This window comes from Cyprinodon tularosa, unplaced genomic scaffold, assembly GCF_016077235.1.
Source record: "Cyprinodon tularosa strain WSP-4 unplaced genomic scaffold, ASM1607723v1 ctg120, whole genome shotgun sequence".
Taxonomy (NCBI): Eukaryota; Metazoa; Chordata; class Actinopteri; order Cyprinodontiformes; family Cyprinodontidae; genus Cyprinodon; species Cyprinodon tularosa.
Window position 1 is genome coordinate 3,856,474 of NW_024038004.1, and position 24,186 is coordinate 3,880,659.

Consider the following 24,186-nt stretch of genomic DNA (forward strand, 5'->3'; position numbering starts at 1 on the left):
AAGAACCCCTTTGACTCCCCACTTTTCTAAATTTACTAATTGAACAGTTTATAGCGTGCATACATACATACCTGATAAGCTTGTGATTGGTGTCGATGTGTATCATGTACTTTGGGTAGGGAATTATGTGCGTTCTCCTTGCATCTCAGACGGGTCATCCTTGAGAGTTTATGTGTGATTTATGGATGCATAAACTCATGGACGATTCTAAGTGCCATGAGAGGGGGCCCAAAATAAAAAGAAAAGATTTGTCCTGCTATAATTTCCAAATATACAAAGAAAATCCAGGAGTAAAATAAATAATCTTCATGTTTCAGTAGTGAACAGTGAAACAAAGCAAACAAAGAATTAAAACTAACTCCATCTTAAAAACCAAATCAGCACAAACGACAGTTTTACCGGCACAAATGAAGTAGCAATGAAAAAGAAGTTATTTTTGTTCAATTCAGAGCTTAATAGGGAATAGTAGACCTCAGGATGACCTAAAGAATAAATGTTAATAGCTCTAAAACAACAGCAGCACATGATCTTTTTGTTAATTCATTTTTACAGATGGTCATTTAAATGCATAAACCTACACTAAAGAAGCAATAAATATTCAGTCTATTTGCAGAGATTTGTTCAGGTCGGCGGGATTTCACCTTCACACAGCTGAGGCTCCTCCTATTTGATGATGCAGTCCAGGGTATAAACACTGCAGCTGAAATGCAGAGTGGTGAACTATCTGCGGGGAAATCACTGCATGCTGCGTGAACGCACCATAACAAAAGATATAGAGAAAACTGGGTGCTCCATCGTGCATCTTGTACTTGGCAGAAGTGGATATAGGTATTAAAAGTTAAATTTGTTAGCTTTCATGGTTTGTTTACACTTTCTCATTTAGAGATTTTGATAAACTACACAAAGCCATTCCTGACATTTCACTGGCTACATTTTTAATTGAGAGGGCTTTTAGTTCAAGAGATTTATTAAAAGCAACATGGCTCCCGTATGCATTTTGTCATTTGTTGGTGCAAAAATCTACTAATTCATAGTGGAGTTCATTTTATTTTAGCAACAGATGAACAACTTAGTCTCTGAACCGTACAAGAAAAAAGATTACAATCATTTTTCTTTTGGAACAAAAAGCCTCTCTTCTTATTGTCTCAAAGCTTAAAAGGAAAAACGAATTAGAGGTCCAAATATAACTTCAGAAACAATCCAATAGATAAAAGTATTTTCTCTTTATTTACCGTTGCTAAAGTATACAGAGGGCAGTGAAGACAAAAATGAACAAAAGTCAACATGAATGCATCCTAACAGGAAAACTACAAAGCCATAAACAGCATCACAATTGATGGTCAATCAATTGAAGAATTTTTTTTGTTTTGTTTTTCTTTTATTTGCAAGACCTCTGTATTATTGTACAACGTAAAAATTCTTAACATTGTTTTGGCTGTCACTCTTTAATGGAGAAAATAAAACATGTTAAAGACTCACAAAATATGGAAATCAGGTTATAAGTCATGTGTATTCAAAATGTGCTTCAAAATTCCAGAAGAAGTGATTGTGGCTCCAGAGATTCAAAGATGAGCTCTTGTTTCTGCCCGTACACTCCATGCTCAACCTTCATGCCCTCGTTTGAGCACTTTATTGAGTCCGACATGAGCCGCCTGCAAGCGTCAACTAGGTTTGAGAAAAGCTGAGCACCCCGCCATGGCTCACATCCCTCTTTGTAATGCATCCTTCTGTTGGCCAGTGATTCACCAACCAAGGAGTCTTGGGGAACCAATAAAACATTTCCAGGAAGGTCAAGAACAGACACAGTGTGCCTGTCTTTTCGAAAAACTTTAGCTTTCAGGAAGTTGTTGGCTGTTTGGGCAAAGATAGAGGAAACAAAACAAAATGTGACCAACTTAAAGCAGTAAGTTAAAATGATTTAAGACTGTTTAATATATAAAATATGTAATTCTCAATTCTTTATCTTTTAAAGAACGGGGGTGTGGAAAAATGTGCCCTTCTGACGAGGGATCAGTCTAAAATAGAACATAGAGAATAAATATATATGCTTCTGCTGTTGAAACATGCAGATAATTCATATGAGCCAATGTTTTAAAACCTAATTTGTCAAATTTAGAAACCTCTTTAAAGCTACAGTGTGTAATTTTCAGCGACATCTAACGTTCAGACTGCAGACCGCAGCAACATGAACATCTCCCCCCCCAACAGTACGGCGAGCGTTACGGGACAAAATGTCTTCCACGACGTCCGCATCACCTACCTTCTCAAGTGATGAGGTTTGTTTACATAGATCATTTTAATACTGCCATCTATTGTTCATACCGTCTCAGTTCATCTCTCTCAATTTGCCGTAGTTACTTTCGAGCGTAATGGGCGATCTCGCAATCACTAGTTTGTTGGCTCTGTGCTGACGTAGCGCAAAGATGTCTGCCTCCATGGCTGCGAGACCCGCTCCTATGTAATTATAAATAACGAATTCTAAGGCAACGCAAATATTAAGGTTAAGAGGCTGAGCTCGTAGATGATGATAAATAACATAGTTATGTATAATATATTACATTTCTGACTGTATATCCCTGTAATTATTACACACTGTAGCTTTAAGTTACAAAAACATTAAATTTTCATTTGGGATACATGATGCAAGAATATCATGTGATGCATGTTTCTTGTAATGAGGGAGTGTGTGGCCTAAGCAGTTCAATACCCTTTTGCACTGTCACAAGTGAATTTATCCATTGTGAGATCAACACACTTCTATTCTATTGTATTCTATTAAAGTTTGCATAATTATGTAGCATTAGCTTCATCTCACCCCTACAAAATGCTCCACAAAAGGAAATAACTGACTGAAAAGTAAAAAAAACAGCAAATGGTTTTTCCAAGGGATGTAGCACTCTTAATACTGAGGAATGATCACAGAACCAATAAATTGGTTACTATTCAGTATTTGAACACAATACATTTTGTGGAAATAGTAAAAAGGGTAGAAAGAAACCAAAAAGAATGGCAAAAAATTACCCATTCTCTCCAGTGTTGTCATATTTGAATTGAATAATTTAGGGGTAAATGAAAATGTTGCACATTAGGACATTTCACAATGAAAAAGATGCAGTATTTATGCTGCTGCCCCACATGGGACTGAGCACTCGAATGCAAGCAGACACACAAGCAAGCTCTAAGAGGGCCTTTCATAGGTGATTTAGGCCTATGCGTCTCCCCTCACTCACCTTGGTCTCTGCTTAATACCCAAGTGCCTGCTTTTAACACCAGAGCATGCTGGTACATACAATTTCAATTATGTTTACATATTAAGAATGCTTTGACTATAACAAACACCTTTCTGAAAGGTTATTTTTGCCTACACATATAAAATGTAAAATGATCCAGTTTGACTCTTTGGAAGAATAATGAAGTTGAAAAATATCTCACCCATCTCAAGTGTGACTTCCTCTGTAGCTCCATGAAAGAAGCATACATATACGACCAACCCCTGATCAATCTAAAGATAGAGACATGATCAATTAGAAATTGAATCTAAAAACAAAAAAAACAGCTTTGTTTATGTGTTATATTTATGCATTGGGCAGACACTTATCTAAAGCAACTTGCAAAGGAAGATGTAACAATTACAGCTAATTTTAAAGCTATCAATCAGCTACTTAGAAAGAAGACAAATCAGATGCTGTCAGCGGGAACAGGCAGTGGTGTAGTAGTCCAGGGTATACGGCGTATACCCACTTATTTTTCAACCTGCATTATGAATACTCACTTCTAAATCCCCCATGATTAGCACTATTAGGCAGGATCTCCAAGCCAAATCTCCCATTTTTCACTAGGATGGTGAAGCCATCACCTGCGTTACGCTGCCTCTAACTGGCTAGTACTCTCTGACTTTACTGATTACATTGGTTAACTGGAGGCATGACGACCAGTGAGCCAATTGGGGGCAGAGAGGGGCGGTTCATGCTGAGGTTAATATTGCTCACATATTAAATAACATTTATAAGTTTATTTTAAATGATTTGCATTTAGGATTTGCAAAGAATCTGTAATATGAACTGAGCTAGTCAAACAACACTTTCATTTCCTTATTAGAAACATCCTCGCTAATAAACATTTGCCAATATTTTGGCTAATGTTACCCCGTCGGACAAGATCCTGCCTCTTTGCCCTTAGCCAAAGATGTCGGTACAACTTTGGATGACGATATCAACTATGCTAGGTGAGTGTGGGCCATTTCTATAGTTGGACCCCCTAAATTATGTTGATAACATGTCAGGGCTCGACAGTACTGGGAATATATCACTAGAATATATCACTAATGTAATAAATAATAAATCAAGTATTATTTTTGAAATGACTAATGCATTTATTATTTATTACCTTTAAAGTTACTTTAATCTTTTCAAATATTTATTTTTTACTCTGAGAAATTGGACCAAGATAATCATAGGGCGCTTTGACAGGTCGGGTAGGTTAAGTAAATTTGAAAACAAATGGGAAATAAATAAATCTCACTCACCTCAACCCACTCAGCATCAGCACCATCTACCGCTGGCCTGATCTTAACCTTAGCTCGGCTGCACTGCTGGATGATCGTCCGGGCCTGAAGCTTTTTAGACTTCTGATGCACAAGTGGGCTTTTAACAGACACATAATTTAAAAAAAATGTTGAAGGATTACTTAAAATTAGAATATTGCAAAACATAAACAAACAGGTAGTTTTTGTATGTTACCTCTCCACTCTGGGTGGTGGCTGTGCTGCCTCTGCCAATGCAGTGTTTGCGATGGTGAAAACGGGCCAAGGTTTGGAGCTTGGAGCCGCCATTGGCTCCAAACCACAGCTAGAGTTACTCTCAGTTAAACTGTCTCCCTTTTCACTTCTCTTTCTCTTTACGGAGGGCTTGTCATTGTGCTGGCTCTGCAAATCTCTTGATTTTTTGTTCCTTTGTCCATGATTGTTTTTCAGAGTTTTAATTTTTTGGGGGGTAGGATGCAGCTCTTTGAGAGGTAGGGCTGTACTTTGCTCTTGGATGAAATGATTCAGATCATTACCATCTTCAGTGCTACTCATTCCTTTTGTATCTTCAGGCTGAAGTGGCTGCTGCCTCAGGGTTTGGTTGCTTGACTGAATCTCAGATTTGTTGAATGCGTCAGAATGTACAGAGGTCGTCTTTCCTTGCGGCCAGAGTCTGGTAACAATTGTGGAGTTGGGAATCCTAGGTTGAAGAATGATAGAAGTTTTGGATGGAAGTTGACAGGGAGTTCTCAGATGGATAAGAATAGGAATTCTTGGCTGTGGATTGGTGGGAGGCGAACTGGAGGATGAAGGGATAGATGGTGTTTCTACAGACTGTAATAGGGAGAAAAACAAAGGTCAGATCTATAACCATATGTTAGGCTTTGCTCTGATAGTTTTGAAACCTAATAAATGAGTGTTTCTAACTGTAAATATGGTCGATTAAGACAAGGACTTTCTTGTCTTAATGCTCAAACTACAGTGATTGAGGCTCATTACCCTTTATTGGGTCTATATAATGCAAAATCAACTTTTATGAGGCATTAATATGCTAAAATAATGTCCCTTGAAAGCGAGATTATATTTGACTCATGCACGTCTGAGTAACCCTCATAAATTTTACTCCGTGAGGAGCAGCCCCTCCCAGGCCTAGCAAATCAGTGGCGGGTCTTTATAGAGCAGAGAGGAAAAGCCTAACTAGCTTAACCACGTCCCGTCTGTCAAGCAAACAACACCCCCACTTTCCCCAATCAGGGAGCGGCGATGTATGTCAGAGTGTGATCATTTCTACATGAAGTTAAGACAAAGTGGCTCTTCTAGCAGCTAATCTGTAAAGTGACAGTAACTGTTCATTTTGTACCTAATGTCTACGTTATTGAAAATGTGTTTTTCGGCTGTGAGCGGTTTCAGACTCCCTAAAGAAGAACTTAATCACCACTTCTAGCGATAAGCTTCTAAAAAATTTTTTTTAAGATTTAAAGGCATTAATGTAAACTCTGAAACCCCATCCATAACTGTTATTAATCAAGTTTGTGAAACGAAGCTAGCTTCACCGGGAGTTTATCCACGCTAGCTTTTACTTTAGAAAAGGCTTCAACACAGGAGAGCCAAATCCTCAGAACAGGGCTCAGCTGTTCACCTACACCTGAAAGCATGTAGGTGAACCTAAAGGAGACTCACTTGAGGACATCAACATCCATATTCTTGCAAAGAATGGTTTGAGCGAGGGTTTAAGGAAGCCATCTTTGTTAACCTGGAAAAACCATCTCGCAACAAAGAAGGGGGCCTTAAGCCCCATTTAAAGTACATTTTTGAAACCGGTCCGAGAACGAGTAACCATTGAGTGTAAATGGCAAACTGAACCGGATGGTGCAAGACACAACCGAACAGAGCTAAACTGGTACTAGTTCATCAGTAGGGCTTGGCACGCTTCAGTTCTGCCACAGTTCTCAGATAACAAAGAATACATGAGTAGAACGCGTGACAGTCAGCCTCCGTACACTGCAAAAACCATCTGAAAATAAGTAAAAAATTCTTAAATCAAGTGTATTTACCCTTAATTTGAGTAGATTAATAAGATGATTTGCCAATGGAATTAGTATTTTTTTCTCTTAAAATAAGATAATCAGATTAAAAGCACTTAAAATAAGATAATTCAATAGTTTTTTTCTTATTTCAAATGTAAATTGTCTTGTTCCCTTGGCAAAGTGTTGAACTTACCTCCTCAATTCAAGAAAAAATGCACTTATTTTAAGAACAAATTACTTATTTATATTAACATTTTTTGCAGTGTAATAATGAAATTTAAGACATTCATGTAAAACTACTATCTTCCCTACCGTGCCACACGATTTTCAGAAATGATTTCGCTTAGTAGGGTGATGAACCTCAACGTCTGTCGTTTTCTGTGTCTGTAAGCCATGATTAGACTATCATTTGTTGTATCCACTTCCCAAAAGCCGACTCTTGTCAAGTAAATTCACCAAAGCCTGCCTTCTTTGCCTGACTCTCTGCAAACAACGAAATATCACAATTATAACCAAACTTCCTGAATGTTACAGGCGCCGCCATGTTGATTTGCTTGTTTCCCTCTAGAGAGCATAGTAGTACCATAGATCGTCACGAGGAACTGTGCTAGCGTGATGTGTAAAATTTGTCATAAGGAACCGAGCTTGGCATGGTTAACTGATCCAAGCTCGGTCCGAACTCTGCACAGATGGCTTTTCAGAGGGTAGTATATACAGACATAACTTTTCACCCACCTACAAGGCACTTTTAGGAACATTACCCAGAATATTCACCCCCCCACCCGCCCCCACCTGGCTCACACTTCACTGAGGAATGTGACCCAAACCCCTCTGAAGATGGAGTTAACGACCCATCAGAACCCGCTAACGACCATTAACACCATGTGACCTCCTTGGCCAATCCAGTGGGAGCGATCAAAGCAACTTTTTGTCCCCGCTAACTCTTTGTTACAACTACCATATAATGATCTTAGCCCTCGCCACCACTACTGAACTGAACTTTTTCAAGCTATTTCCCTCATTTAAAGATTATTTTGTTTTCAGTATACACCATGATCTTCCAGATAAAATTTTGATATCTGGCAAAGAAAACCTAAATAAGTTTGAATTGCAGTATTTGTAATAGCCCACTGCCCTAAAAGTGTTTTGGCAATGTCAGTCACTGATGTTATGAGTCTGTATATGTTGTTTTACTGTTTTACAAAATTGTTTTACTTGAGACTTGCTGGGGGGTTTTCCTATATAAAAAATCTGTCCAAGGTAATGCAATCATGCTTAAATTTGGCCCTTAACAAAGCAACCACAAAATATTAATTTCGATGCAGTAGGCTGTTTAGAGCAGGCATCCCTAACCCTGGTCCTCGAGGCCCGCTGTCCTGCAGGTTTCCCTGCTTTAGCACAGCTGATTATAACGATTGCAGTAGACCAGAAGCCTGTTAATCAGCTTTCAATTAAAACCAGCTGTGCTGGAGCAAGGAATCCTCTAAAACCTGCAGGACAGCGGGCCTCAAGGACCGAGGTTGGGGATGCCTGGTTTAAAGCACAGACTTGTTTTACCTTATCGTGGCGAATAAGATTCAGACGGTCTTGAAAACCCACCATCATCTCCACAGACTCCAGCGTATGCTCCTCTACTATGCCATCTCTTCCACCACTCTCAACATCTTCATCATTATCTCCGCCATCAACTTCAATATCTACAAAGCCATCCGCTCCATCGCTGCAAGAAGGGGAAAAAAATAAGTATGGACACTTAACCCCAATTCTATGAAATATAAATACTGTTGTTTCAACTTTGACCAAAACAAATCAAGTTTGTTTTATACTTCAGTTTGCTTCAAATCTTGGTTTATAAGAGGTGTAGAAATAATCTGAGCCATGGTCATGTTAGATTATAAGGGCAGTGGTGGATAGTACCAATGTGCATTTATTTGATTACTGTACTTACGTAAAGCAAATATACTCAAAAAAAGTACTTGAGTAACTTTTTTTGGGGGGGTACTTATAACTTTAATTCTACTACGTCTCAAAGTAAAATATTTTACTTTCTGCTCCACTGCATTTCGAGGAACCTGCTAGTTACTTGTTCCTTTTGGCTGAGCTTAGCTTTATAATCTGCTGTGGGTGTTTTTCTTTCTTGAAATGCAATTTCAACATGCAAGACAGCAGCCCTTAGGATTGAACTCAAAATAGGTATGAAAGCACTACTGTTGTTTTGAAAAGCTTTCCATTGGTTTTTGTTTGTGTCCTCCCATTTCTTTTTATGAAATACAATAATTTTTTCAGATAAGTTTGATGTATTTCTTTTTGTCTGATGTGTTTTATGATACCTGTTTTCCTTTAAAGACCTTGGATTTACTGTAAATATGAATATTGTCATAAAGATAAAGCTGTTCAAACTTGCCTAGGCTGCAATTGAGCACAGTGTTGGTGCATTACTGCTTTTAATGATAAAAATAGCAGTGAAAAAACACCTGTGTGAGTCATCTTCTGTAGATGTCAGAGAGTGAAGCATCTCGGATCTTTCCACCTCTGCTTCACGACATGGTTTCCGTCTTATTTTCACACTGCACTGAGAACAATTGTTTATCCACTGCACCACATCCGGCTTCATGGTTTGCCAGTAGTACCTGTCAGAGATCGGACTTTGTAAAATAATTGTATGAATATGAGTAATAAGTAGCATCTAAGGATAAAAAAATTGAAAACCTTTCGTTGAGTAATCTGAGACATTTGTTGGCATTCAGGTGGTTAAGGTCATTGTGAAAGTCCATAAGAGCAGTTTCAACCTGCTGCCTACTCCTCAGAACCAGACGCATTTGATCTCTTGTCACCACGTGCAGCTTGCCATCTGTCAAAACAGGGCAAATAAAATTATTATAAATTTATCAGAAGTTATCTAATGCTTGCGTTGATTTTTGTGGATTTTAATACATTTTTGTAAATATGAAAACTGCAACTAAATCCTGGAAAAAATATCTAGGATTAGAAAAAAGAAACAATTTACATGTTTTTCTGTTAAAAAAAAAAAAATCAGCAGGAAGTGACAATTGAAAGTAAAATGGATAATTTTTGAAAATCATAATTTTAACTGATAGCCTTAAACTTTCTTACACAACAGCCTCCAGAAGAACTCAGATTGTAAAAAAAATAAATAAAAAATCTTTTGTGTGTTTATTCTGCTGCAATAATTCAACTCCCATGATGTGAACAGGATTCAACCTGTTTCTGTTTCCTCTGAAATCTACAATCATCTCCCTTCACGTTGAGGCCACAAAGTGGTACACCAGCTTCTTGTCCACCTTTGATACACCTAATGACTGCAGAGTTTCTGTAGATGACAGGACTTTCTTTTAATGGAAATCAGAGGTCTAAAGAGTAAAAAGGAAGGAGCATGTCCTGTGGTGTAGACTAATGTTTATACAGTTGACCCTTCAGTCTCACAAACTATGGTTTGTTAGTCAGGTAGTCTTTTAATATGCCACTTAAAACAATAAGAACTAGACATCAAACCTGCATCTATGATCGCCTGCTAGATCTACGGTCACAAAATGTTTTAAATACTGACATTTTTGACCGCTTAAAAAGCTGCGGAGTGCTACGGACGGGTGTCAACAAGACAACAGCAGAAAATAACGGACAGAGGAAGAGATAAGCGAGACGGACAAAGCGGGGCTGCAGAGGGGGGCTAACTGCTGAGCTAAAGAGAGATCCCCACAGACCATCGCTTCCATCAATCCTGCTCTCCAACGTCCGCTCGTTGGAAAACAAAATGGATAATCTCCAATTCGAACTCTCTTCAAAAAAGATATGCAACTGCTGCGCCATCATTCTGACGGGGTCTTGGCTGCATCCAGCAATACTGGACAATGCTATTAGCCTGGAGTGCTTCAGGAGCTGGAGGCAGTATGTATGGCTGTATGGCATTCCCATCACCAGTGTCATGCAATCACACTGACTTACCCCTGGCAGGATCCTGTGAGCAGAGTTCTCGTCCAGCTTTGGTCAAGCCGAAAGTAGTCCGGCAGGTTTGCTAGACCCAGCGAAATAAAACGTTTCTCTTCCCAAAACATTATGTGTTCAAAAGAGTGATATTTTTGCATCCCAAAAACATTGTAGTGGAAAAAGTCACACGTCGTTATCACTTGGTCCTATTTTCTCTCTGTTCGTATCAGTGCGCGCGACACCATGACCTGACAGCTAGGGCCTACCTGTTTGATTCGCGATTGTTTACTACTGGGGAAGATGTCTGACTACAAGAGCGACGAGGAAAACATCGACTTCCACTTAGAGCCAAAGGGATATCTTTATGAACCCGAGTACACTGACGATGAACTTTGACAAATGGAGTTAGATGGGGCAGAAAGAGAGAGGGTGGACAGAGAAGTGATGGAAGCTGAAGCCGGAGCCGCAGGAGCCTCAGCTGGAGCTGCGATATCCAGGGTGGCCGACAAATCATGGTGCACTTGTTTCAAGTGCGAATTAATGCAGACAGAGGTGGATGCTACTGTTGCCACGAGTGGGATTTAGTAATGCCCGAGATACAGAACCTTTCCATTGATGAGGATGTCGGAGTTGCAGCAGCTGCTGTCTGCATTGAAATGAGCTGGAAAAGTTGAGCTCGCTGTCAGAATGACGGCGCGCACTGATACGAACAGCAACAACTGATGGGTGAAGCCCAGGAAACAGGCCCCTAATGCTCCAGCAACAGATCCTCTGCCACCAGGTTAAAAATCCCATTTCAAGGCTAACATCCTATCCAGATCTGTCTGACATCTCTCCTGCCAAGCAAACATAATCTCTGATCTAATAACTAAAAATTCCTCGAAGTGTTAGCACTCTTCATATGAGCAGGTAAGTTTAAAAGGCTAAGGGTAGGGGTATGTTTATCCCTAAAATAAGTTCACCCATCTCTTTAAATCATGTGCAAATACACATATTTCAAGAAAATTTTACTTAATTTTAGTTCAATTTTTTCCGTATTGTTTGTGGTTGCGACAATTCATCTGTTTTCAAGAAACAAAGCAGATCAGAGAATTTGACAAACCTATGATGGCGTATCTTTTGCAGAATCTCCTGAAAGTGTTCTTCTCTACATATGTCAGTCCAGGAGGGTAAATGCGTCTGCTGATGTAGAGCTCCACTGCATTGTACTTGGCAAAAAAAGCCTGAAAAAATATGATAAGAATTTCAAGGCATGGTAAATTGTTTCTTAAAAGTGTTCCTCCATAGCTACATACTTCCTCTGCTGCTGGTGTCGAGGTCAACCCATCTGCTTGTGTCTGTGGAAGCAAAATAACTATTATAGGCCAATCAATGAAGTAGAGGAAGTGAGCCTCAGCCATGCCTCTCTGTGTCTCACCTTTGTGTCACTGTGGACGTTAAGTGTGGGCACTGCGTCTGGAAGGAGGGTGAGTTTCTCCCCGCTGCTGTCGTAGCACTTCTCCGTAAAATGGGCTGAGCAAATGGAGGACCAGAGCCGGGGATGCCAATTCCCACGCCCACAAGCTTTCAGCCACTGAGTCAGCAGGGGCACATTATGAAGCGGAAACCTGGATGCACAGCAGGTAATACACAAAATAAGTTTGCTACATTTTGTCAGGCATCTAAGAAACTATAGATAAAATTTAGTGTAGATAATGGGGAAACTGCTCCATGATGCATGAATAATGAATAAATATTCAGAGATACACATGACTCATTTTATAAAATGTGGGTCATTAATGGCTGATATGTTTAATGCATTTCAAGGGTCAAACAAGCTGGTTTCTAATAAAAGAAAATGGCTGAAAAATAAACAAATAAAAACATTAATGACAGTATTGCAAAAGAGAACAATATTAGAAAAAGTATATTTTGGTTGTCTTGAATGATTTTCAAAGAAATGTTTAAAAACATAAGATTTTCACAAGACAATTGAACTCATACCGATGAAAAATAAGTCCGAGTTTTCTCTCAACTGGACCACAGCGGTTGGTGCACTTGGAGACGCTGCAACGAATCATCTTCCTTTTTGATCTATTGACACATGTTTGGCAGCTAGAGATCCAGCTGGCCAGGTCACGACTCAAGCTCCCCCAATGGTAGTGCTTTGAGATCTGTCTCTGGCAGATCCCCTGTCCAAAGTGGCCCTGGTTGTCATGAAACTGTTGCAGGATGGAATTTACCTGGAAGAAATGTTTTTTTTTTTTTTTTGTTCTGAGTAAAATCATTTATTGTCCTAAGCTTTGCTAATGTTGCATTTTCTCTAAAAATAAATGCTGGATTTTGGCTTTTTGTCTCTGTCTAAAAATGAATACACTGTATCATGGGTAATAAACATCAAGGAAGCTTTACTGAGGGTAATGTGATGCAATACTGACAGATCTGCTATTAGCATTTGAATTTACCTCCTCCCTGCTGCGAGGAACTCTGAGAGGCGGAGAGACTCTGGTGTACATCAGCACTCCATCTGAAACAGAAATGTTTATCTTGTCTTATTTATACTTTATCTAAAAAATTATGTACAAATAAGCGATATTAGAGCCATTGGACCTCATGCACATTGGACCTCACAATATGTTTGTATTCTTGTGTAAATTCTCTTACATTTTCTCCTATATTGAACTATTACGAATGTGCCACCCCAGACTCTACAAACGATCTTAACTTCAGTAAATGGTCGTCATAAACCTGATGCTATGCTTAAGTGAGCTTGCATTCCAGACAAATGCACATTTGTATAATTACCACCTGAATAATGCAGTACAAGTGAGGAGGCATGACTTCCAATGCTTGCCAGAAGGGATTCACTCTTAAAAATGGCATTGAAGACATAGAAGAAAAACTCTACAGGTTCAGAGATCAAGGTTCTACTGACTGAAAACTGAGCAGCAAATCATTGGGGAATAAACCAGAAGAGCTGAAATGATGTGGTCGTACTATTACAAAAAAATAGAAATAAGAATAATTTGATCCAAAATCCATTAAATGAAAACTACTGATGGAGGCAAGACGTGCTCATTCATTGTAAATGCTTAATATCAGTTCACCATCAACCAACATGATCCACACACTTGTACTGTTCATCTACAAACCACGTCTGTCATCCCTTTATCACATTCTCCATCTCTCAAACAACGTATAAACAAAAAGCTAACGGAGAAACTCTAATTGGACAAATTCAGACAGACCTTAACCCAAACATTCCACATTTTATGTAATAAAGCCAAGAAGCTGCAATGGAGTGAAGTGAATGCAAGTTTTGCTGTTAGCAACACGTTTCTGAACCTTCTTTTCTAAACTCTCCATCCATTTTCTGTTTCAGATGTTATTGCAATAGCAGCTTGATCCCTGGATACTTGCCAGCTGCAGGTATAGTCACCAACAATTCTGTCATCAGCAAATAAAACTGCCATTTATGATTGCAGAGTTGCATAACATATCATGAAGTATATGTACTTCAAATAAAATGGACAATTGCTTCTAAGTAACAAAAAATGCTGTCATTTATTGAAAAAATAGGTTTGGATAAAAGCTGACTGATTGCACAAGGCTTCTGGGTCAATTTGAAGATAGGAGAAAAGCAGTGAATGAGGCCTTTTCTCCTAAATCACTCGTATGATTTAAAAACAAATTTGTTCGTACAAAAAGTTCTTGCATGAGGCCCATTGAGCTCTCCACTTACCTATTAGACTAAAGCGCTTGGACATTCGCTTTAAAGCTGATCTGCTTCTTTTACCCTGCATAGGTAGGACCCTGGTACTCAAGTACCTGTGGTACAAATATACAAACATGATACAAAATGAAACTTTGACAGAATTGTTCCCTTGTGTTTATCTGGAGATTGTACCTTGCAATATGGTTGTAAGTAATAAAGCTTGGCTCGACAGTTGTCCTCCGCCTGTTCTCATTCATTGTCAAGGCAGCCCTGGAGTCTGGAGCGGGGCCAGGTAAACAGTACTGATGTTCCTGCAGCTGCAGAGCTTTTTCAGACAGATTGGAGGAATGAGAGCCCTGGTCTGCAACGGCAGCCAAAGGCGTTTCACTAAGCTCATCGTTCCATGTTTTGCAATAGTTGAAGTTTTCATCTGAATCTCCAGGCACCTGAAAATCAAGAAAAATTACCTAATGTAGTCTTGACAAGTATTTGAAGCCCTGCTTCTTATTCAGGTATTTTATGAATAAATCCAGAACGAAATGTTAGCATTTAGTTTACACTTTAATTGTGAAGTCATCAAGACAAGCTTAGAGTGGGCTTCAATCTTATAACCCAAAAAATGTAGCCATCATTGGATTTGTCCTCAAATAACCTGTTCAGCTAGTTCATCATTAACCTCTTAAGCCACAGGTGGTTCTTCAGAAGTTTGTTCTCAAAATAACCCAAAACTCAAAATAGAGTTAAAATTGGGGAATGTTTCACAGCAGCTGCTATTGTTTCAGGGAAAATCAGGGAGGAAGATAGAAAAATTGGAATTTCTATGAGTTATACATATAACCTTTTCAAAAATTATGAAGACGACCCCTTTGCACCCATACGGTCATATGCAAGCACTCCATGCAGACGCATACAGGGCCAGACTCTAAACATATTCCTACAATCCTCATACATACACTATCCTCCCGGGTTTAGGGGCCAATGTTCTTAGGGGAAACAGGCCCACAGACCTAGGAGGAGATCTTTTTCTCTTTCTTCTTAGATTTTTTTTTGGAGTGCCTAAAGTTTCTGATTCCTATGGTTATGTGTTTTTTTTTTTTTTTTTAACCTGTGTTTGTGATAATGTTCACATCAGTTTTTAGCCAAAAGTCTCATATCTCTGGGGACACCATATATGGCTATGTTCAACAAAAAAAAACCTTTGAATGAAGCACCTAGGAAAAAAAATAGAAATTGTTCCCCAAATCCTGAGGGGGGGGGGGGGCAGTTTTCCTAAGCTTTACTTCCTAAAGCTTGGGAAGTAAAGCTGAGCCAGAACGTGTGTATTACCTCATTTCCATGGACTGTAACAGGCCGCTTGGTTGGTTCAGCATCTGGGGAAAGCACCAGCTGACCCTCTTCAGTGATTGAAAAGCATGACATTTCAAAGTGCCTGGAGCAAATATAGGAGTTGGCACGTAGGGAGGCTTCATCCCTCTGAGCCATCTGCAACCACTTCTTGCGCAGTTTCTCATCTTTAGGAAACCTACAGACATAAAGGAGAATCTCTATATGACACATTTAATTTTACCTTAAAAAACAACAACAAAAAATGTGTTTTAGTTTATCACAGTGTAGTTTTTATTTATTTACACATAATACTGCTAAAAATGAGTACACCCAAATAACACATCCTAGATCTGAATAAATGAAATATTCTCATTGAATACTTTGTTCTGTTCAAAGTTAAATGTGATGACAACAAAGCTCATCATTGGAAATCAAATGTATTAAAGAATGGAGGTGTAGAAGGAGGTGGAGTTGATTTTATAGAAGTTGGATTTACCTGAAGTTATATTGTTTTTATACGTGTTCCCTTTATTTCTTTGAGCAGTGTACAAACTACAAATTCAAGTCAACATTTAACATTCCTTTTAAGACAAAGAAAAGGAGTTTGCTTTCTTGCTTTTTTAAATGTCTGACCTGTGAAAGCTGAGCTCAGGGAAAGCGTAACTGGATGCATCACAGCCATAAACCAGGCAGAAGAGAACAGCTGGTTGGGAAGGATGAGAAGGAATACGGCTTTGACAAGCTGGGCAAGCTTTGACCCATTTTTTCACAGCCTCCGTCACTCCAACCCAGTAGTACATCATCTAGAAAACAAAAATGAAGACAAGATCTGTTTATAAAACGCACTACTAGATCAGCAGCTCTATATAACAGACTAATGGTCCAAACTCACCATAATTTCTCTTACAACCCGTTCTCTGCCGGCATGGTTATTATCATTGTGATAGCGTGTCATGATTTCTTGTATTTCCTTGTCACTTCTGACAACACGAAGGAGGCGACCTCTATAAGGGCGCCATAAAAGGCCATCTGAAGAAAGAATCATTGAACAGCTTAGTGATTTTATTTAATTTTTATTTTTTGTATTTAAACAACAGTGTCTTCAGTAAATGGCTTTTCCAGATCAAATTCAAAACAGACCAACACATAAGATCCTTCCTGCCTATAGCTACTGAAACCTACGACATCTCATTGAAAAACTGCCCATGATGCAACATTTCATTTCCCTTTGGTATATTAAAGTATTTTTGAATGGTGTTGAAAAGTGCAAGTCAATGTTGTTTATTAGACGTATAAAAGCAGAATCTTTATCAGTTTGTTACTTTGGAGAATTCAAGAGAGTGTTTAAAGTATGTAGCAGGTGTGGGACGCACAGTTTGGGTTCAATCTTATTGCAAAAGACGGCAACATCTGTAATATTACTTTACAGATATAAAGGCTTGTCTTAGAAAAAACATAAAAATATGATATTCGACTTAGGAAATCCATCTATCCATCCAACTATCCACCAAACCATCCTGCATCCATTCATCCTTCATCATCCATCCATTCTCCATTCATCCATACATAAGTCCACCAAACCATCATCCTGCCATCATCCATCCTCCATCCATCCATTCCTTAAATCCATTCACCAAACTATCATCCATCCAGCACCCATCATAGTTCAATTATCAATAAAAAATAAATAAATAAAAAATGGGGGAGTGGCGGCCTGATGGTTAGGGCATAGAGCTTGAAATCCTGAGGTTCTGAGATTGAGCCCCACTTCCACAGACTGCCACTTAAGGGTCTCTGAGCAAAGACCCTTAACCCCACACTGCTCCCCGAGCGCCGCACAATGTCAGCCCACTGCTCCCCAAGGGGATGAGTTAAATGTAGAGGTAAATAACTCTAATATGAGATCGATAAAGTTAAATTATTATTATCATTATTTTAATCCATCCATTCATTTCCCCATCCATCATCCATCAATTGCTTTATTAAAAAACATATGAAAAACTGAAAGTACTAAAATTAACTGCAAATTATGATTCCCAGATAGATGGATGGCTTCCATTTCATCTGTATCATAGATTATCCTTTTAGAAATAGCAAAATCTAATTAAGTTTTTTTCCACACATATTTTTGACAAAGGCCGAATATTGAAGGTTTTATTTCAAAGCATTGATTGACTGATTTTTACTGTATTGTCTGTGCTTTGAATTTCGCACGTTTCAATCCTAAGTCTCCTGACTGCAAGACTGGCTCCACAGCTGAGCTGGTTGGCACAGCTATTTCTGAGTCTTGCTCATTTACAAAACACAAAAGTGCATTTTTAAATACATGTTTTTTCTTGTAAAATATTTTTGAGATTTTATTGCATGTTGCATATCCCAGTAAATCTCTTTAGTCTTTAATCTGCAGCTGTCCTTGCTTCTGTTGAAATATACATAATATTAAGACGTTGACTAAAATAACGATGCTAGAGAAACTAATATTCAAGTAACCTCTGCATGACTTTAAAATCTGCAATTTGGATCTCTAGAACAGGTAAATTTCTGTTAAATAAGAAAACGATAAATATGAGTTAGTTAGTTGCTACAGTGTGTAATTTTCAGCGACATCTAACGTCCAGACTGCAGACCGCAGCAACATGAACATTTCCCCCCCACCGCTTCTCCCCCCCAACAGTACGGCGAGCGTTACGGGACAAAATGTCTTCCACGACCTCCGCATCACCTACCTTCTCAAGTGATGAGGTTTGTTTACATAGATAATTTTACAGATAGTATTTCATTAGTCTGTGTAGGGTATAGATTTCATGTAGACTTAAGATAATAAATATACCCGTTATTTTTTCTACATCGTTGTGACGTTTTGTTGAGCTGCTTTGCATGGTGATATAAACAGACGAAGTAATTGTAGTCATTAGTTTAACAGCGAGATTGTGTTCGCTGGAAGAATATATATTCCCCGTTTACAGAGTCCAAGTCTTGTTTGTGGCACGGGGGTTACAAGGCGAGGAAAGGGGAGAGGAAGAGGGCAGAGAGGCCGGGGTGGGCGTGCAGCTAGGGCCAGGCGAGAGAGGGGTGCCAGCGGGGTGACTAGAACAGAGGACGAAAGGCTTGAAGATCTCCAAAGGAGCCGGAGAGAAGTAACCGAGGTATATATCCATAAAATTATTTTACAGAAAATTACTGAATCATTACCTGTGAAACGTCAGGGACGTTGCTGAATAAGTATACTGGAGAGTAACAGCATCATCACGTAGCATGTTATTGTAATGGGCAATCTCGCAATCGCTAGTTTGTTGCCTCTGCGCTGCCGTAGCGCAAAGATGTCTGCCTCCATGGCTGCGAGACCCGCTCCTATGTAATTATAACTAACGAATTCTAAGGCAGCACAAATTTTAAGGTTAAGAGGCTGAGCTCGTAGATGATGATAAATAACATAGTTATGTATAATATATTACATTTCTGACTGTATATCCCTGTAATTATTACACACTGTAGCTTTAAACTCTATGTTTTGTCAAATTTATTGTCTTATAATACTATTCTGTTTAGCATAAACACTCCGTTGATGTTGATTTTTTTTTAAAGCCGTGCATGTCTAAAGGCTTTTTCGGTGGCATCTCTTTTTTTTTGTTCTTAACCAACCTGTCTAGTAACTTTTAGTTCAAAATAAAACTCAAAGTAGCTGCCGGTTTAAATTTACTGCTACCATGTAGCAGTAAATTATCTAATAAAATTCATATTATTAGATAATTTTGCAAGCAATTTTACATTATTGAGTCCTTCATTTATTTCCGTATGCATTTTTAATTGTGGCGGGATTGGTCTTCCATAGAGTGGGACAGATATGTGTAATACCACAGGCAAATGTCAGATTTGACAATAATAGAGTGACAGCCAAGTGGAAAAAACTGTTTAGTTATTTAATTATTTTTTGGGGGGGGTGTAAACTCCTAATAAATTGCTCTAAGACAACTTTTGAATGAATCATTTTTCTACTAATTTTATTATATACTAAAAACATAAAGCAATGCTTTATAATTGAATTTATGTCAATTTTTTAAATCGCTATATAGAAATACCTTTGTAGATGAAGCGTTTGCTGGCATTATGGATTCCTCTTTTCAAACTTTTAGAAGTATTTTCTCCAAACTTTCCAGTACGAAAATAATGTTCCAATTCATCCAGAAACCCAAATGATGGCATCTATAAAGAGGGGAGAAAATGGGGTTAGGCATAGAGAGCATAAATGTTTGAACTATAAGGCAGGAAATGTTTCACTGCAGTGTATTCGACCTATTCATTGCAAAAACACATTATTAACCTTTTTTTTTTAATATTTAAGCAAACTTCTTGCCTCAATTAATGACAAAGTAATTTTAAAAATGTACCACAAATAGCTAATAGGCTAAATAAAAATGTATCTGAGCTACTATAACCTATGCTAGCTGATGTTTCACTTTGGATGTTAGTTTAGTGCTTTAAAATAAAAAATAAAATGAAATACTCACATTATCAGCAGAGAAACTAGTCCTACCTTTGAACGTCTTTCGCAGGGTGAACAACAATCTTCATAACACCGAAACCAATTTCAGGCCAAATCCTAGTAAGGATTACATCTTTTTGAAGCCAAATCTTCCTTATCTAGTACGGTTTTCCTTTCCTTCATCGAAAAATACACTTGATGGTCCTAAAGAAAAGTGTATTAGTATTATACAGTGGATACTTTTGTCGTTTGGTTCCGTGAAGACTTTAGGTTAGCAATGGTCATCGGGTAACTTCCGGTTGGATAATTTCCAAAATAAAAGTCGTGACAACACTGTTAGTGTTGTTATATATATATACACTATATTGCCAAAAGTATTTGCTCACCCATCCAAATTATTGGAATCAGGTGTTCCAATCACTTCCATGGCCACAGGTGTATAAATTCAAGCACCTAGGCATGCAGACTGTTTTTACAAACATTTGTGAAAGAATGGGTCGCTCTCAGGAGCTCAGTGAATTCCAGCGTGGAACTGTGATAGGATGCCACCTGTGCAACAAATCCAGTCGTGAAATTTCCTCGCTCCTAAATATTCCACAGTCAACTGTCAGCTGTATTATAAGAAAATGGAAGTGTTTGGGAACGACAGCAACTCAGCCACGAAGTGGTAGGCCACGTAAACTGACGGAGCGGGGTCAGCGGATGCTGACGCGCATAGTGCGAAGAGGTCGCCAACTTTCTGCAGAGTCAATCACTACAGACCTCCAAACTTCATGTGGCCTTCAGATTAGCTCAAGAACAGTGCGCAGAGAGCTTCATGGAATGGGTTTCCATGGTCGAGCAGCTGCATCCAAGCCATACATCACCAAGTGCAATGCAAAGCGTCGGATGCGGTGGTGTAAAGCACGCCGCCACTGGACTCTAGAGCAGTGGAGACGCGTTCTCTGGAGTGACGAATCGCGCTTCTCCATCTGGCAATCTGATGGACGGGTCTGGGTTTGGCGGTTGCCAGGAGAACGGTACTTGTCTGACTGCATTGTGCCAAGTGTAAAGTTTGTTGGAGGGGGGATTATGGTGTGGGGTTGTTTTTCAGGAGCTGGGCTTGGCCCCTTAGTTCCAGTGAAAGGAACTGAATGCTTCAGCATACCAAGACATTTTGGACAATTCCATGCTCCCAACTTTGTGGGAACAGTTTGGAGCTGGCCCCTTCCTCTTCCAACATGACTGTGCACCAGTGCACAAAGCAAGGTCCATAAAGACATGGATGACAGAGTCTGGTGTGGATGAACTTGACTGGCCTGCACAGAGTCCTGACCTCAACCCGATAGAACACCTTTGGGATGAATTAGAGCGGAGACTGAGAGCCAGGCCTTCTCGTCCAACATCAGTGTGCGACCTCACAAATGCGCTTCTGGAAGAATGGTCAAAAATTCCCATAAACACACTCCTAAACCTTGTGGACAGCCTTCCCAGAAGAGTTGAAGCTGTTCTAGCTGCAAAGGGTGGACCGACGTCATATTGAACCCTATGGATTAGGAACGGGATGTCACTTAAGCTCATATGTGAGTCAAGGCAGGTGAGCAAATACTTTTGGCAATATAGTGTATATGTTGGCCAAAAAAAATAAATAAATAATAATAATAATAATAATATATATATATATATATATATATATATATATATATATATATATATATATATATATATATATATATATAAATACATTTTATAATTGTAAATTTATAGTCAAATGTTGATATTACTGTTTTTATATATTTTTACTATTTTTCAAGGCTGCCCTGAAAAAAAATGAAATCGTCCAGAGAGCTTTTTGTTTTACACTTGTATAAACAAAATGAGAAATAAATCTAAATAAAAAAAAAAAAAAAAAAAAAAAAAAATATATATATATATATATATATATATATATTGTATATATTGGGATGTATATTGGGACATCCCAATATATACAATATAATATAATATATAAAAATGTATATGATATATAATTTTTTTTTATCAGTATAATTGCTTTTCAGATTGGATAACACAGGAAGAGAGGAAGAGAGAGAGAGGAGATGATTGTTTGGCCAAATAGCTTTAGGAAAACCCCTAAAGCCAAAAATGTCATAACCGGTTCATTTTATAATTGACATCCCTTTCTTGTCTTTCTCTTTTAAACTACAATAGGCCTATGAGACATACAGCAGATAACACTAAATTACAAAGATTTAAAAAAAGCAGACCATTTGCATACAATTGGGTTTAGAATTATGTAGACCTCTGATTGGAGATAATACATTTTAAGATGCTTTTATTCCTGATTGTAAAAGTATTCTAATTTAGAGGACGGGCAAACTTACTAACTTGGATTGTTAGGATAGGAAGGAATCATAAAGGACATGTATATTTCTTCATAAAAAATTTAAAACAATCCAAAACAGGGGATCAATATCCAGGCTGCTGCAAACTCATGTACAGGTGCTGGTCATAAAATTAGAATATCATGAAAAAGTAGATTGATTTCAGTAATTCCATTTAAAAAGTGAAACTTGTATATTATATTCATACATTACATACAAACTCATATATTTCAGATGTTTATTTTGTTTAATTTTGATGATTACAAATGACAACAAATGAAAATCTCAAATTCATCATATCAGAAAATTAGAATATTACTGAAGACCAATAAAAACAAAGGATTTATAGAAATGTTGGCCAACTGAAAAGTATGAACATGAAAAGTATGAGCATGTACAGCACTCAGTATTTAGTTGGGCCTCCTTTGGCCTGTATTACTGCAGCAATGCGGCGTGGCATGGAGTCGATCAGTCTGTGGCACTGCTCAGGTGTTATGATAGCCCAGGTTGCTCTAATAGTGGCTTTTAGGTCTTCTGAATTGTTGGGTCTGGTGTATTGCATCTTCTTCTTCACAATACCCCATAGATTTTCTATGGGGTTAAGGTCAGGAGAGTTTGCTGGCCAATTAAGAACAGGGATACCATGGTCCTTCAACCAGGTACTGGTAGCTTTGGCACTGTGTGCAGGTGCCAAGTCCTGTTGGAAAATGAAATCTGCATCTCCAAAAAGTTGGTCAGCTGCAGGAAGCATGAAGTGCTCTAAAACTTCCTGGTATGTGGCTGCGTTGACCCTGGACCTCAGAAAACACAATGGACCAGCACCAGCAGATGACATGGCACCCCAAACCATCACTGACTGTGGAAACTTTACACTGGACTTCAAGCAACGTGGATGAAGTGCCTCTCTTCTTTTCCTCCAGACTCTGGGACCTTGATTTCCAAAGGAAATGCAAAATTTACTTTCATCAGAGAACATGACTTTGGACCACTCACCAGCAGTCCAGTCCTGTTTCTCTTTAGCCTAGGCAAGACGCTTCTGACGCTGTCTGTGGTTCAAGAGTGGCTTGACACAAGGAATGCGACAGCAGAAACCCATGTCTTTCATACGTCTGTGTGTGGTGGTTCTTGAAGCACTCACTCCAGCTGCAGTCCACTCTTTGTGAATCTCCCCCACATTTTTGAATGGGTTTTGTTTCACAATCCTCTCCAGGGTGCGGTTATCTCTCTTGCTTGTAGACTTTTTTCGACCACATCTTTTCCTTCCCTTCGCCTCTCTATTAATGTGCTTGGACACTGAGCTCTGTGAACAGCCAGCCTCTTTAGCGATGACATTTTGTGTCTTGCCCTCCTTGTGCAAGGTGTCGATGGTCGTCTTTTGGACAACTGTCAAGTCAGCAGTCTTCCCCATGATTGTGTAGCCTATAGAACTAGACTGAAAGACCATTTAAAGGCTTTTGCAGGTGGTTTGAGTTAATTAGCTGATTAGAGTGTGGCACCAGGGGCCATCAATTTTGAACCTTTTCACAATATTCTAATTTTCTGATATGATGAATTTGAGATTTTCATTTGTTGTCATTTGTAATCATCAAAATTAAACAAAATAAACATCTGAAATATATGAGTTTGTATGTAATGTATGAATATAATATACAAGTTTCACTTTTTAAATGGAATTACTGAAATCAATCTACTTTTTCATGATATTCTAATTTTATGACCAGCACCTGTACAGTAGGCAGGGGTATTCACCTTAAAGCTACTTGCGATCCACCATAATAGAAAAGAAGAATAAGAATTCCTTACTTGAATTTGAGGCTGAATATATA

The 24,186-nt window shown here is 38.6% G+C and overlaps 1 protein-coding gene across 2 annotated transcripts; it reads right to left on the reverse strand.

The window, feature by feature from the left end:
* Nucleotides 1-1,204: 1,204 nt before the first annotated feature.
* On the reverse strand, nt 1,205-20,305 carry LOC119775971. 2 transcript variants are annotated; one of them, XM_038274168.1, is made up of 19 exons: nt 20,049-20,305; nt 19,594-19,717; nt 16,407-16,543; nt 16,148-16,317; nt 15,515-15,710; nt 14,381-14,634; nt 14,216-14,301; nt 12,939-13,000; nt 12,478-12,716; nt 11,912-12,101; nt 11,790-11,831; nt 11,597-11,717; nt 9,259-9,400; nt 9,024-9,179; nt 8,149-8,269; nt 4,740-5,356; nt 4,526-4,643; nt 3,433-3,502; nt 1,205-1,851 (listed from the first exon to the last, which is right to left on the reverse strand). In XM_038274168.1, exons 2-19 carry the CDS (start codon nt 19,715-19,717, stop codon nt 1,526-1,528), a joined length of 3,171 nt encoding a protein of 1,056 aa, XP_038130096.1. In that variant the 5' UTR covers nt 20,049-20,305; the 3' UTR covers nt 1,205-1,525. The 2 variants fall into 2 exon arrangements, with proteins under 2 accessions (XP_038130096.1, XP_038130088.1); XM_038274160.1 differs by having other exon boundaries at nt 20,023-20,305.
* Nucleotides 20,306-24,186: the final 3,881 nt, after the last annotated feature.

What these genes read in the sequence shown, in the direction of transcription:
- LOC119775971 (XM_038274168.1), bottom strand. Translation starts at nt 19,717, where the DNA reads ATGCCATCATTTGGGTTTCTGGATGAATTGGAACATTATTTTCGTACT. An exon ending in TTACAGTCCATGGAAATGAG is followed by an intron (nt 14,635 to 15,514) that starts GTAATACACACG and finishes CTTGATTTTCAG; the next exon opens with GTGCCTGGAGATTCAGATGA. An exon ending in ACTTACAACCATATTGCAAG is followed by an intron (nt 14,302 to 14,380) that starts GTACAATCTCCA and finishes TTTGTACCACAG; the next exon opens with GTACTTGAGTACCAGGGTCC.